This window comes from Scomber scombrus, chromosome 1 (assembly GCF_963691925.1).
Source record: "Scomber scombrus chromosome 1, fScoSco1.1, whole genome shotgun sequence".
NCBI lineage: Eukaryota > Metazoa > Chordata > Actinopteri > Scombriformes > Scombridae > Scomber > Scomber scombrus.
The window spans coordinates 14,050,616-14,063,234 of record NC_084970.1 but is presented as its reverse complement, the minus strand read 5'-3'; the positions used below and the strand labels follow the sequence as shown (position 1 = coordinate 14,063,234).

General features: G+C 37.9%; 1 protein-coding gene across 1 annotated transcript in view; it reads right to left on the bottom strand.

Annotated features, from left to right (window-relative positions):
* Nucleotides 1–1,326: 1,326 nt before the first annotated feature.
* Nucleotides 1,327–12,619, bottom strand: part of LOC133978978 (transmembrane protein 266-like) — a 31,846-nt gene continuing 20,553 nt past the window's right edge. Inside the window, exons 4-10 of the mRNA XM_062417369.1 lie at nucleotides 12,337–12,410; nucleotides 10,648–10,704; nucleotides 10,259–10,397; nucleotides 7,992–8,107; nucleotides 5,701–5,896; nucleotides 2,359–2,421; nucleotides 1,327–1,964 (exon numbers count right to left, since the gene is read on the bottom strand). Coding sequence (XP_062273353.1) covers nucleotides 1,327–1,964; nucleotides 2,359–2,421; nucleotides 5,701–5,896; nucleotides 7,992–8,107; nucleotides 10,259–10,397; nucleotides 10,648–10,704; nucleotides 12,337–12,410 — 1,283 coding nt within the window. The remainder of the gene's footprint in view (nucleotides 1,965–2,358; nucleotides 2,422–5,700; nucleotides 5,897–7,991; nucleotides 8,108–10,258; nucleotides 10,398–10,647; nucleotides 10,705–12,336; nucleotides 12,411–12,619) is intronic.

Genomic DNA, 12,619 nt, shown 5'->3' with positions numbered 1-12,619 from the left:
AATGGTACAGCAGTTTATCTTCTGAATTAATGATACCAGAGGGTAATTATGGGGGCTGATTTTTCTCGCTACACAGTTACAATGACTTGACCAATTAGTGGTTGCCTTGACAGCTCTTCCACTCTTAATAATCTTGAATAATTTAAAAAAAAAAAAATGTTTTAATCACATGCAAATAAGGAGATGAAACCAATGAAATAATGTTGCACAGTGCAGTGTGTAACAATGACCCCACTCAGTTTAAAATCCCATAACATGACATATATTTACATCAGTCAGTAAACTGAGAGCAGTTAAGGAAATACTAACTTTTATTTTTGCTATTTTCATTCAAATAATAACACCTGCATTTGGCAATTACTTCCTCCATATCAAGTTTACAAAAGTGTCTGTAAACATTAAAGTGCAAAGAATTTGCTTGCCATTTAGGGCACATATCTTTTAAGGGTTCATGCTACAAGCACTCCAGTCTAGTTTCATTTAAAGAATCCAGTCACTTACCTTTTCATTTCACCCACACAAATATACCCTTCTAACTTTTTTTAATGAACAAGAAAAACAAAAATGCTATTCAATAGATTTTGATAATGGTTTCCAATCAAACAAACAAGTGACAGAAAGGCAAAGGTAAAAAAAAAATGACTGTTTGTATAGTTAATCCAGTCTTGTGTACCCTGTGGCTGTTAGAAAAAAAGAACAGCATGATTAATGTCTAAAGTTGATAATACAAATGACAAGAAACAAAAAACAAGAAAAATGCAATAGAAAACACTCCTTTTAACTGCTTGAAACTCCAAGAATAGAGAACAGTGTCTTGGTTTGCAATACTGTTCAGCATTAAAGTTGTTGTTCGGTATATAGGCTTGAATGGCCCCCTGCTGGTTTTAATTCATGTAAAGTTCAGTGCATTTAGGACCTATTCAAAGTGAGAATTCCTGATGAAGAATGTGTTCAAGAACACGTTACAGTCCCCCTATCTGGGATGTTATTGTCTTTGTTGTGCTATATCAGGGCATTTCTGATTGCCAACGTCCATTAAGGAGGAACAGGGGAGGTTGGACAGTATGGAAAAGGACCTAAAAGATCTTATTGTCATTTCAACCATTGGCATCTGAACACATCAAGTTAAGGAGCATCAGTGTTAGCTGGAAGCTAAGGCTCAAGCTTGGTCTGAATTGGATTTACACAGCAACAGAAAAATCCAATTTTAAAATCCTGCACAGTCGCTTTCACAAAGTTTGACCTGCCACAAGAGTTCATACATGTGCCAAACATGGTGGCATTAAAAAAGGAACATCTTTCATTCTGTTTCTGTGTAAATTCAGCTTATGTGTCAGGCATGTGGCCCAGGGGTGTGTCAGCTGGTCCCAGGAGCCGGTACTTTTCTTCCAGGGAGGGCTCAGTGGTGCTGCCCTGCAGGTGGATTAGTGGCTTGGTCTGTAACAGCACACAACCTCTTCCACGGCTTCGTCTCTCCTCTTGGTTCCTGCGGTTGAAGATGTTTATTCTGTTGTCCAGCTCAGGGCTGTTTTTTTCTGAGCCAGTAGGACTGGGAAGATTAAGGTTGACAGGGTCCACTGCCAGGCCCTTTTGAGCAAGACAGGAGTCCTCAGAGAGGGAGGAGAGTAGCTCCTGTACAACAATGCTGGGGTCCCTGCAGGGGTCCTGGCCTGAGAAAGAAGGAGGGCAGCAGCGATGGGAGCTGTAGCTCAGACTGAGGTCCCGGGCTGTGCTGCTGCTGCAATCTGTCATTGATGAACCCGGGGTATGGCTACTCAGGCTTTGGAGGCGGGCTGTCAGGCTTCCACTGGACCGTGATATGCTGGTGGAGGCGTCACTTATGCCACTTTCCACTCGCTCCATAGCGAGCATTGCGTTTGACTGGATGGGATTTGGATTAGTGGGGAGGTGAACGTCAATTGCTGCCGTGGTGATGACCCGAGCACCTATGCCAGATGCCCCAGCTTCATGAAAGACATTGTATACATTTAGAAAAAGTCATACAAAACAAATGAATTATGTAATTGTATGATTTATGCTGCTGAAAGAGTGAAATTTCTCATTTTGGATAAATATAACGTAATGTTATACAAAGGACATCAAAAGTAAAGAATTAAGGTTTTTGTCCACCAAATGTAAGGCTAAATGAAATAGGATTTGATTTATGTTAATTTTAATATTGAAAACAAACATGCTGCCTAACCATTTTTGTTGTATATGCAGCCAGACCAAAACTATGACTTAGTGGCATAATAGCCAGTCAAAAGACTTTGAGTATCTCCACTAAACTTTACTTACTTTTATATAAGTTGCTAAAATGCATAAGTGTATAATAATGTCTGTGTTCAAGTCACTTACCACTACTTGCCTCACTATAGTACTGACTGATGTAGTTGTTCATGTCATCACGTACAACTGGATCTGATTTAAAAGAAGAATAAAGAAAGATGGTAATAATAATAAAGGATAACATAGTGATTATTTAAGTTAAAAGTTAAAAGAAAATCATCATATCTGAATATATTATTGTGTGGATGATTGTTTTTGTATTTTTGGAAGATTTTAAACCATCTACAGTAGATATAAGACTCTTCATGATTATGCATCATAATCAATAGACCTAACCATGTGTCATCTCTACTTGCTAAACGTCACAATATGGATTGAAAGATATCGGAAGAATAAACTATCACAACAATAATGACATTCATGTTATTCACCATACCATAAATTCTCCTTTAAAATACGACAAGTACTCAACAAGGATGCCCATTATCTCCATTACAGTCACAGTCACATCACAGTACTCTTCTTTGAACTTATGGCTGTATCCATAAGTTCAGTAATCATCCTGCTGTAAAATACATTTGTACACAGATGATATTCTATTATACATCACAAACTCTTTACTTCCAGCTCAGACTTCTCATTTTCAGCAGTCTACAAATCCACACAATAAAAGTTATGTATAAACAGACACACTAGAAGTGTTGTTGGGTTTACTCACATCTTCAGGTTTCTGTACTACCCTGTAATGTTCTGCTCTGCTATCCATTTCCTGATATATTGATATATATATAATTTTTTCTAACTTGCACAATATGCATTTTGTCCATGTTATTACTATTAATACATTGTTATCACTGTTTTGATTGCACTATCTGGTTGTTTCAAATTTTGGAGTGCACACAAAAAAGGGGAACAAAAAATACATCAAATACAGTTTGGACTTAAATACATATTTTAATATATAGTGTGATTATAGAATGAGAAACCAGAAATTTTAATAAGATAGCAGGAAGTCAGTGCTCAAATTAGAGTTAAATATAGTGTACCTGACAGATACTATAACACTATGTGGCAGTGACTCTTCTTGAACATCACACCTTCTATTTGTAGGTACTTTGGTCTATTCCAATATTAACAGCACAAACTAGTTCAAATGGAAAAAATCTCTTATGTTTACAACATAATATTGACTTAGGCGACTTCTGCCCCAGGCCACAGGTGCTTTATGGGCAAGTCGCGATGATCCTGCACTGCTTCGCTGTGCATTAGCTGCACCCTAGTGCACCAGGAATAAACTGGGACAGGGACAGGGTGGGGTTGGTTTCAAGGATGGGAGAAATGGGGGAGAATGAGAGAGATAGTGAGAGCTCTTTGTTCAGGCAGCCATCCCTCCAGTCTAGCAGGCCTCAGCGTGCATGGTGAATGGCTGCGATCTGCAATGCTCTTCTGCTCGCTTGATTGGTCTTGAGCTCACTGTCCACCGGCTGAGTGCGAACCCAGAGTACCCTGAGTGCTAGCCCCTGTCCCTCGGGACATGCTGTAGACTCTGATGGGTAATTTCATTTATTTTTCAGTCTAAAATATTAATCCCTGAGCCACCCCTGGAGAGGAAGCATTGCACTCACTAAAACAAGACTGAGACAATCACTCCACAATTAATAACACATGAGTCTTATAGAAAAAAAAGAATAGGCTGTACAGCATACATAAAAGGCTCTCCTCCTTTTTCTCTGACAACCAAGTTACCAGGCTGTCATCTGTCGGTGTAAAAAGAGAGGTGACATGCCGAGGTCCTTTTAGTTCAAATCTAAACTATAATTTGATAGGTAGAAGGAAGTATCAGTTCTACACCACTGGTCAAGTAGTGTAAGAGCAGACCCCAGGAATATTAGCAATTGCTACAGCTAATGCTTATGCAGGTACATTTATTGAACAGTTAATGATTATTTCAAATGAAAAAGAAATACACTTTGATTTTATGACACATTTGTCTCATGTTTTGTGAGATTCATATATGCTCCAAATAGGCTCTTTAATATCTTAAAATATTTTTGCAAAGTCTTGTGCTTGGACAATTACTGTTCTGTCACTGCAATCTTCTTTCCACATTTTAAAGAAAATTCCACTGGCCCATTGATTAATTGTCCCTGGATGTTCGTAAAAATCTACATGGTTTGGTACTTTGAAGGTGGTATAACCATTTATCCCCTGAGACACTAATTCTTATGAAGGCCACTGCCTTGTTAAGAGTTCTTAATAGTTTGATGGCACCTTGCAGGTGAGAGCGAGAGAAGCCCACTGAGACACTGTGTGCAATATTTGGCAATACAAGTGAACTTGACTTGATTTGAGGTGACCTGAATTGAGTTGAGCCCCATGGCCTAAGTGCTCATCCCAGTGACCATGTTTCTGTAAAAAGTCCCGTTTTTTTCTGAGAGCCAGATTTCGCACTATGCCCTTGGGGTAATATTGTGGCCGCTGTGGAGCCTCCTGGTGCCCTATTGTGGTTTGCAGGTGAAGGGGGAACAGATGTTGACAGAAGCCCACTCTCTCCTAACAAGGCCCAATGCACAGAGCACTCTGTACCTGAAATAGCCCAAGCTGTCTGGCCTAGCTAGGTTGCCCTCACCACGAGAGGGACGGTAAGAGAGATAGTTGAGGCATGACAGAGGCCCATCCAGGCTTACGTAGTGTCAGAAAACATGCTTGTTTTCTCCAGAATCCACCAGATCCTAAAAGCCTTTTTGCCCTCATATTGATCCCATAGTGCCTGCGGTCAGATGGGTGTCGTGTGAAAGCACGGATGGGCTAAGAGCTTGGCCTCGAAGATGCTCCAGGGCTACTGCTCCAGATTAACTGTACACTGCTCTGCATCCAGTTCACCTGATGTTACACCGTTAGGGACTTTTTGTTTCACATAATTATGTACATACTTTATGCTGCACCTCTCTCCTGATTTGTCATGCTGCTTTCTCAAGCAAACACAGTGCCTATAGCATAATGTATATTAAAATAAGCAATATTTTTGTAGCACATACAATTTGGAAGATATAGCCATTTAAAATGTTCCTTTCAACCAAATTAACCTATATTTTCTAGTTGCAATATTCTGTCACATCTGAGAGAAAACTCCTGCTTCATACTGCAGGTACATTTGGAACTTGGAAGAAATTAGCAGTTAGCAGAGGCATTAACAGAGGGCATTAAAGACACATTTTTAGTTTGTATACTCTTGATGCTATAACTGTAAGTATATTTTTCTTCAATTGCTTTACATTTAGGTTAATTTAGTCTAAAAATGCATGATGTACTCATGTGATATCTGCAGTTTCACCAAAACAGTTTAAGAGCCCATTGCTAATATCCCAAAATTCAGTCTGTAAAAACAACGCTTTAGAAACTATACCATACCTGCAGTAGCATGGGATTCCCTGGGGTTCCTCTGGCTGCCCTCGTCATCAGACTCCCCGGGAGTCAAGCCTTCTACAACTTGAAAACTCCTTCCCTGTTTGCCCCATACATGGTGGATCTGCATGGCTGCTTCACGCTCCGCTGCAAGGTCCAGGTCCTGCTGAGCCAGATGGGCCCTGAGCTGCCTGATCTCAAACTGGAGATGTTTGGTGTGTGTGATATGTGTGTGTATAGAATAAAAGAGACATACGCAATGTAGCGAGTGTGAAATAACAGTGAAAGTAAAAAGGGATTTTAAAAAAGGATGAGAGAGGAGTTTGAGAATGTAGAAAAAAAAGTAAAAGAGTGCAATCAGAGTGAGGAGGGATGGAAGAGGGAGAACAAGTAAGGATGGAGTGACAAAGACAGGATGAGGTGAAGAGGAAGAGAATAATTGATCTATGTATTTTTCAATACTAGGAACATCACAAACACTGAGAGTAATATGCATTTTTAAAATACATATAATTTGATTAATGTATAGTAATTAAGTAACTTTATTTATATAGCACCTTTCAAGAGCAGAGATGTTACAAAGGAAATAAAGCACACATATAGACAGACATAAAACACATACACACAAAAAAACAGAATAAATAGAAGATAGAAAAATTATAGAAAAAGGCAAGTCTGAACAAATGGGTCTCTGCTTTTCACAGAGTTCACAAATCTTAAATCCAAAGGTAAGGAGTTCCAAAGTTTAGGAGCCACAACCCTGAAAAGACAGTCTCCTCTACTTTTAAGACATCAAGGAACAACCAGCTAACCCTGATCAGAGACCTGCAGTAGGGCTGCAGTAGATCTATAATGTAGGCAGGAGCCTGATCATGCAGAGCTCTATAGGTGATCACAAGAACTTTGAAGTGGTTTCTGAATTTAATGGGGAGCCAGTGAAGAGAAACCAGACACAGTGTCACATGAGACCTTTTGGAGGACCTGGTCAAGAGTTTTTACAGCAGCATTTTGGACCACTTGGAAATGTTCCTGGGATGTTTTGATGAGGCAGGTGAAAAGGAAGTTATAATAATCGAGACGGGACAATATAAAAGCATAAATTAGTATTTACATCTCAGCTTGAGACACAATGGGCCTGAGCTTTGCAATGTTTATCAGCTGGAAAAAGAGAAGATGCAGACACTTGACATGTTGGCCCAGAGTCAGAGCTTGGTCCATAATCGCACATCAAAGCAATGACAAGAAACTGTTGCAGCAGTCATCCTTTTGAAATAAAGTGAATTCAAAGTAAAGAAAAACAGTGTAGTAATAACTTTTACAAATTATACACATTTAAAGAGAACTTTGTTTGACCATATTTGCATGGATGTGATAATTATCTTTATATTTGATTTCTTTATTTCATTTATTTTTTGTCCCAGATCTGAACCTAAATTTGTCATTTGAGATTTAAATCTTTATAAATATTTACCAAAGTCTGTATTTTCAGGTTAGTTAGTAGGTGCTCTGAGGAATTACGATGAAATGTAGGGAAAGAATGGACCAGTTTGTTAGGTATTGCTGCCCTCCTCTGGTAGTAGATGGTCTTGATCAGACCGTTAGTGTAGGAAAGCAATTACCATGACAAATCTACAGACTGCTTTTATCAAAGAATGAATGGCTATATGACTATAAATTCACTATATAAATGAGCCATAGAGCAGAAACAAAAGCTTAACAATAAAAAGGGAATACTTTTAATGTTGAAGGGCCTGTACATAGGTTGTGTGATTACTATATTTGCAAGCTGATTTTAAAGTTATATTGTACTCAAAATCTGTCTTTTTCAATATTAAACATGCCCTATAATCAAGTTGTTAAAGTTGTTTTTTTCATCTAGGAGAACATTGGTTACCAATGGATTCTAAAAGTGTTTAAATATCAAAGTTTAAAAAACTGTTAAATAGTCCACAGAAAATATTAAAAGCACTCCTGCAGCATACCGCACTTACCCTCTCTCAACATGCTTAATATTGTATGTTATAAACCCATTTTTTGCCAAAATACAACAAAACTTCTCTTTCAGTCCACTTGCAGAACCATGTCAATGCATTTAGTAGTCACACATATTGTTTGTGCATGAGGGCCCACTTACAGTACTGCTCTTGTTATAATTTATAACTTCAGTATGGACATGCTATGCTTTATATTATCCTCTCTTTTTGTTATCTTACAAGCTAATGTTTTGGTTAAGTCTGATGTGTATGGAGAAAGGCAGCCTGGCAGAAAGGCTAAACGAAAGGCATTTAGGTACTTACAGCCTGTTCCTGGCAGATCTGAGTGAGACGTTCCAGCTGCTCCTCTCTCACAGCCTTGGTCTTCTCACACTGCTGTATTTCCAACTCCATCTCAACTTTGATTTGTAGCACATAAGCTATGATGGAAGCAAAGGAAAGAAAGAGATAGGTTTAAAACAAAGACAATAACAATTTTATAGGCCACTAAAATACATGAGTGAATAGTCTGAATATGATAACCAAGTATAAAGATTTATGGAGTTTTTTTGTCAATATATACAAAAATCAAAAATTAAAAGTTCTGTTTGCAGTACAAACTCTGCTTATTGTTGAGCAGAGAGAGAGAGAGAGATACATATACATATACATATACATATACATATACATATACATATACATATACATATACATATATTTATAGTTCACTGTCGGTTTAATAAAACAATTTCCTGAACTATGCCTATCCTGCTGTATTCTCCGTGAGAATCCCCTAGTGTCAGACATCTTAAGTGTGTTAGATTTGTTTAATCTTGTTCAGGCTCCAACTGAAGATAGGATATTGGGGTTTCTGACCATAAACTTTGGCACAACCTGCCAGATAGACAGGCTAGCAGTTTCTTCTTTAAAAAAACACTCTCTCTTAAAAAACTCTTAAAAATCCTCTTTTTCAGAATTATTTTCTCTTGAGTTGGTTATTCTTTCATTTTGATTTTACTTGCCTTAACTGTGTTTTGGTAATTCCTTTCTTACAATCATTACCATTATTACCATTATTACAATTCCACATTTATTCATTATTTAACTGGTCATTTCTATAGTTTTTATGTCTTGTTTTTGAAAATTGCTTCACAAATAAAGTTGTTATTATTATCATTATTAGTAGTAGTAGTAGTAGTAGTAGTTGTTGTTGTTGTAGTAGTAGTGGTAGTATTTAGTTTTTTATTGAGTTTTTTAAAATTATTTCTGCATTTTGGTCAAGCTAAAAGAATATCACACCAGGCTACCAAATTAACTGTGCAGCAAATTGTTTTGTTTTCCAATACACTCACTGAAATAACAATTAAGCCACCTATTTTCTACATGTTTGAAAGCTTGATATTTCCTGCTTGATGTATCACTTTGCAAATAAATTCAACTCAGTTTTTCCACACCTCATAAATTGTGCTGCAGCTCATTCCCTTTGTATTTCCACTCTCATTGGACTGACACAAACATTGCCACTTTATAAATCAAGCTAATTCTGTAAGATGCTCAATCTCTCTCCTACAATAACAGAGCCGGTCCCTCAGCCGAACGTTTATTGTTTTCAGTGTGATTTTTTTTCCCTCTGAGCTGTGTTGCCACCAGCCTAACAAGAAAACTCAATCACTCACAAATATCAAACCCAACAGGTCGAGGTGTGCAGCAGGAAAATGAAGAGTTCATGCAATGGAAACCAACACTGCAGCTGCATGATAAGAAGTACACTGCTCTAAGGAGTTGTTCTCCTGCTCAGTGTGTTTCACCCGAGTAAATCAATCCCACGGAATACTGTATTGTATGAATAATCTGAAATGTTGTTATGAAGTGTTCAATATATTTGATCCGTCAAAGAACTTATTCAGGTATGACTAAGAGACTGCATTAAAGCCACCCTGAACATTTTTTATTTAAGTTTTTATGTATGTACCAAAAAGTATATACAATAACAAAAAATATTTAATTAATATGAATAAAATTGTAAAACAACCTTTGTTTTATACTGACTGTATCTCTCATTCAGGCTGAATAAGTGCAACTGTTTTGTCTATGGGGAAATATGGAATAGCAGATAATTGTTAAGTACAGATTTAAAGGGAAATATTGTGGGAAAACAAGCCTTTGCTCCACTACTTCATCTCACTGGACATGAACAAACTGCATGCTGAGTTCCTATGTGGCTTGTGTGCAGCTGATCCTGTATGCAGTCAGAGGGCCGTGGTGAGGGTGACCTCCAAACAAATATCGAACCGGTCTACATTAGCATAGAGGAGAACAACCACTATATTCATTATAGCCTCTCTGAATCTACTTAACTAGACCCTTTCAATCGATACAACTTAGAGTAGCAGAGTGGCAGCAATTTACTCTGAGAGATGATCAATAGCTATATTGCTCTGAATAGTAAATCATTTGTATAATCATGGCGAGAACAGGGTCACTTGGCTCTTTTTTTATGTTAAGAAAGACTGGGTATTTCCACAAAATTAATATATTACACCCTCTTGATAAGACAATGTCGGCGGACACAAGGTTTTTGCCTGCCTCACCATCAATAATCCTCTTGACCCTCCAGATTCGTAGGGTGATGATGAGGCTGATGGCATCCCAGGGGCTGCTGGGCCCGTTGGCCACCGTGGAGGCCACCATGGGGGCCAGGGACAGCACGATGACGGCACCATCAAACACCTGAGGAATCATACACACAACAAACGACAAAATTCAAAACACTACCCCAACTCTGTAATGATAATTTGGCTGGAGTGAAGTTTATCAATGCATACATACATATTATATAACATACAACAGGTTGATTTAAGTGTAAACCAGGTATATAATATAGAAACAGATAGCTAAATTAAAAATAATATCTGACATTGGCAAAAATTCAAAACTGGGCATTCAGATATGCCAATAAACACAGAATGCCAGCACCAACCTCCACTTTGTTCTCTATGTAGTCCCAGATCCCAAGCACTACAATTCTGAAGACAGTCTAAGACAGACGGAGGGAGAGATAAATGAAAGCATTAAAATAGATAGGTGAGGGAGTATGCTGGTACATATAAAAAGCTCTTGTGATATTCTCAGTCTTTTGAACTGTCATCACATCCAACAACTTTAGTCAAGATGTGTGAACACAGGCTAAAAACAGTGAGCAGGCCTGTGCAGTAGTTTTCTTCCTCCAATCTTTAATTTCTATATTTCTTAATAGTGATAGATAGAATGATATGCAAAAATGCTATGTATGAAGCTAGACTCACTAAAAGTAGAACAAAATTAAAAAGAATAAATATATTTGATTAGTGTAAAATAGGTTTCAGCTACAAACAAGTGAATATGTGCACACATATAATATGATTTGACTTTCACACATCACAGATACAACGTAAAGATAAACAGTCCTTATAAAATGTATTACATTTAACGATCCACTATGATAAAACTACATTTTTTGTGCAAATCCGTTCCCTCACACTGATCTTTGACCTACAAAAGGAGGGTGCAACGCTTGTAATCTGATCACCTATAAAATTGTAGATTGCGCTCCACACATGTTGTCAGATGCGGGGCCCTTTGTTGAGCAGGGCCATTGATTTACACTCCAATTAGCATGGGGTGTCATGTACAAGTGGTCCTGCTAATCCATCATCTGGAGCGCCTGTTGGACAACAGTGCCGGTGTCAAGTGAGAAGTGCATGGGCTCCACCCACATGTTAGAATCCACGTTTCTCATTGGTTCAGAGGGACCAGCTGGTGATATGCTATCTATCAATCTATTTAACACTGTTCCCCGATGAGTCTATGATGTCAGTGGGCGAGGTGTTTGGATGGATCGTATCACTGTAACCCCATCCCCACTGCTCATTAAGCTCAGCTTTAATTATTGCTATTGCTGGCTCACTGGTAAGTAATGTTTGGTTTAGGGCATTGGGGCTGAGGCAGTCAAGGTAATTGGTTTGCACTGGAGGCCTGTGGGCCAAATTCTCCCCTCGCCATTTTGTTTTTCACAATTCCAGAGTGACAATATCAGAATTATTATTTTTTTAATTGTTCAAATTTTATTAAGACTAATTACAATTATGGTTCAAACAATAGAAATGTTACCTGCCATCCAGCCTAGTATTTCTGACACTAAAGCTAAATCCTGACTTGCCGAATGGGCAATAATGAGAATTAAATGGCAAACTGCTTTAGTTCCTGTACCTGGTGGGCTTTGCTAGAGATAAGACATTATCAGAGTTAAGGAAAGTTGTTGTTTTTTTAATTCTATTATGAATTGACAAGACTAAGGGTCTACATCCATGCTGTACCAGTCAAAAGTTTGTCCAAAATTTTAAGTGGAACTGTACATTTCACTCAAATGTCAAGCTCAGAGTGATGCTAGAGAAAAGTCATGGGATCACCAAAGTCAGTGGGATATCCTCATGAGAACATGAAAGTCTACGTCAAATTTTATGGTAGTACATCCAATAATCATTTCCTACTGAGTAGCCACCCCTACTCCTGTGACCTCATAACATTATGTGAGAGGTAGGAAAAAAACTAAATCTTTCTATATGAAAAAAGATTCGTATTAAAGGTGACACCAGAAATAATGTGTAACAAACACAGACAAACACATTACCTCTGAAAAGAAGAGTGACAGGATGATAAGGCTGATCCAGTGGATAATGCTGGCAAATTGGAAAGCATTGGAAACTGTAAAGAAAAGAGGGAGGACAAAAGTTAACTTACAAAGTTCTACACACACTCTGCTTATTGTTATTTTAGTTAGACAACAATATAATTTAAAAACAGCTGTTTTATTTATTTATTTGTGTCTCAGCTTGTATCTTATAATAGCAAGTGTGTCCAGCAATTCAACTGCTTGCCTTTACATTATGTCCATCGGCATTTTAGCTCTTTCC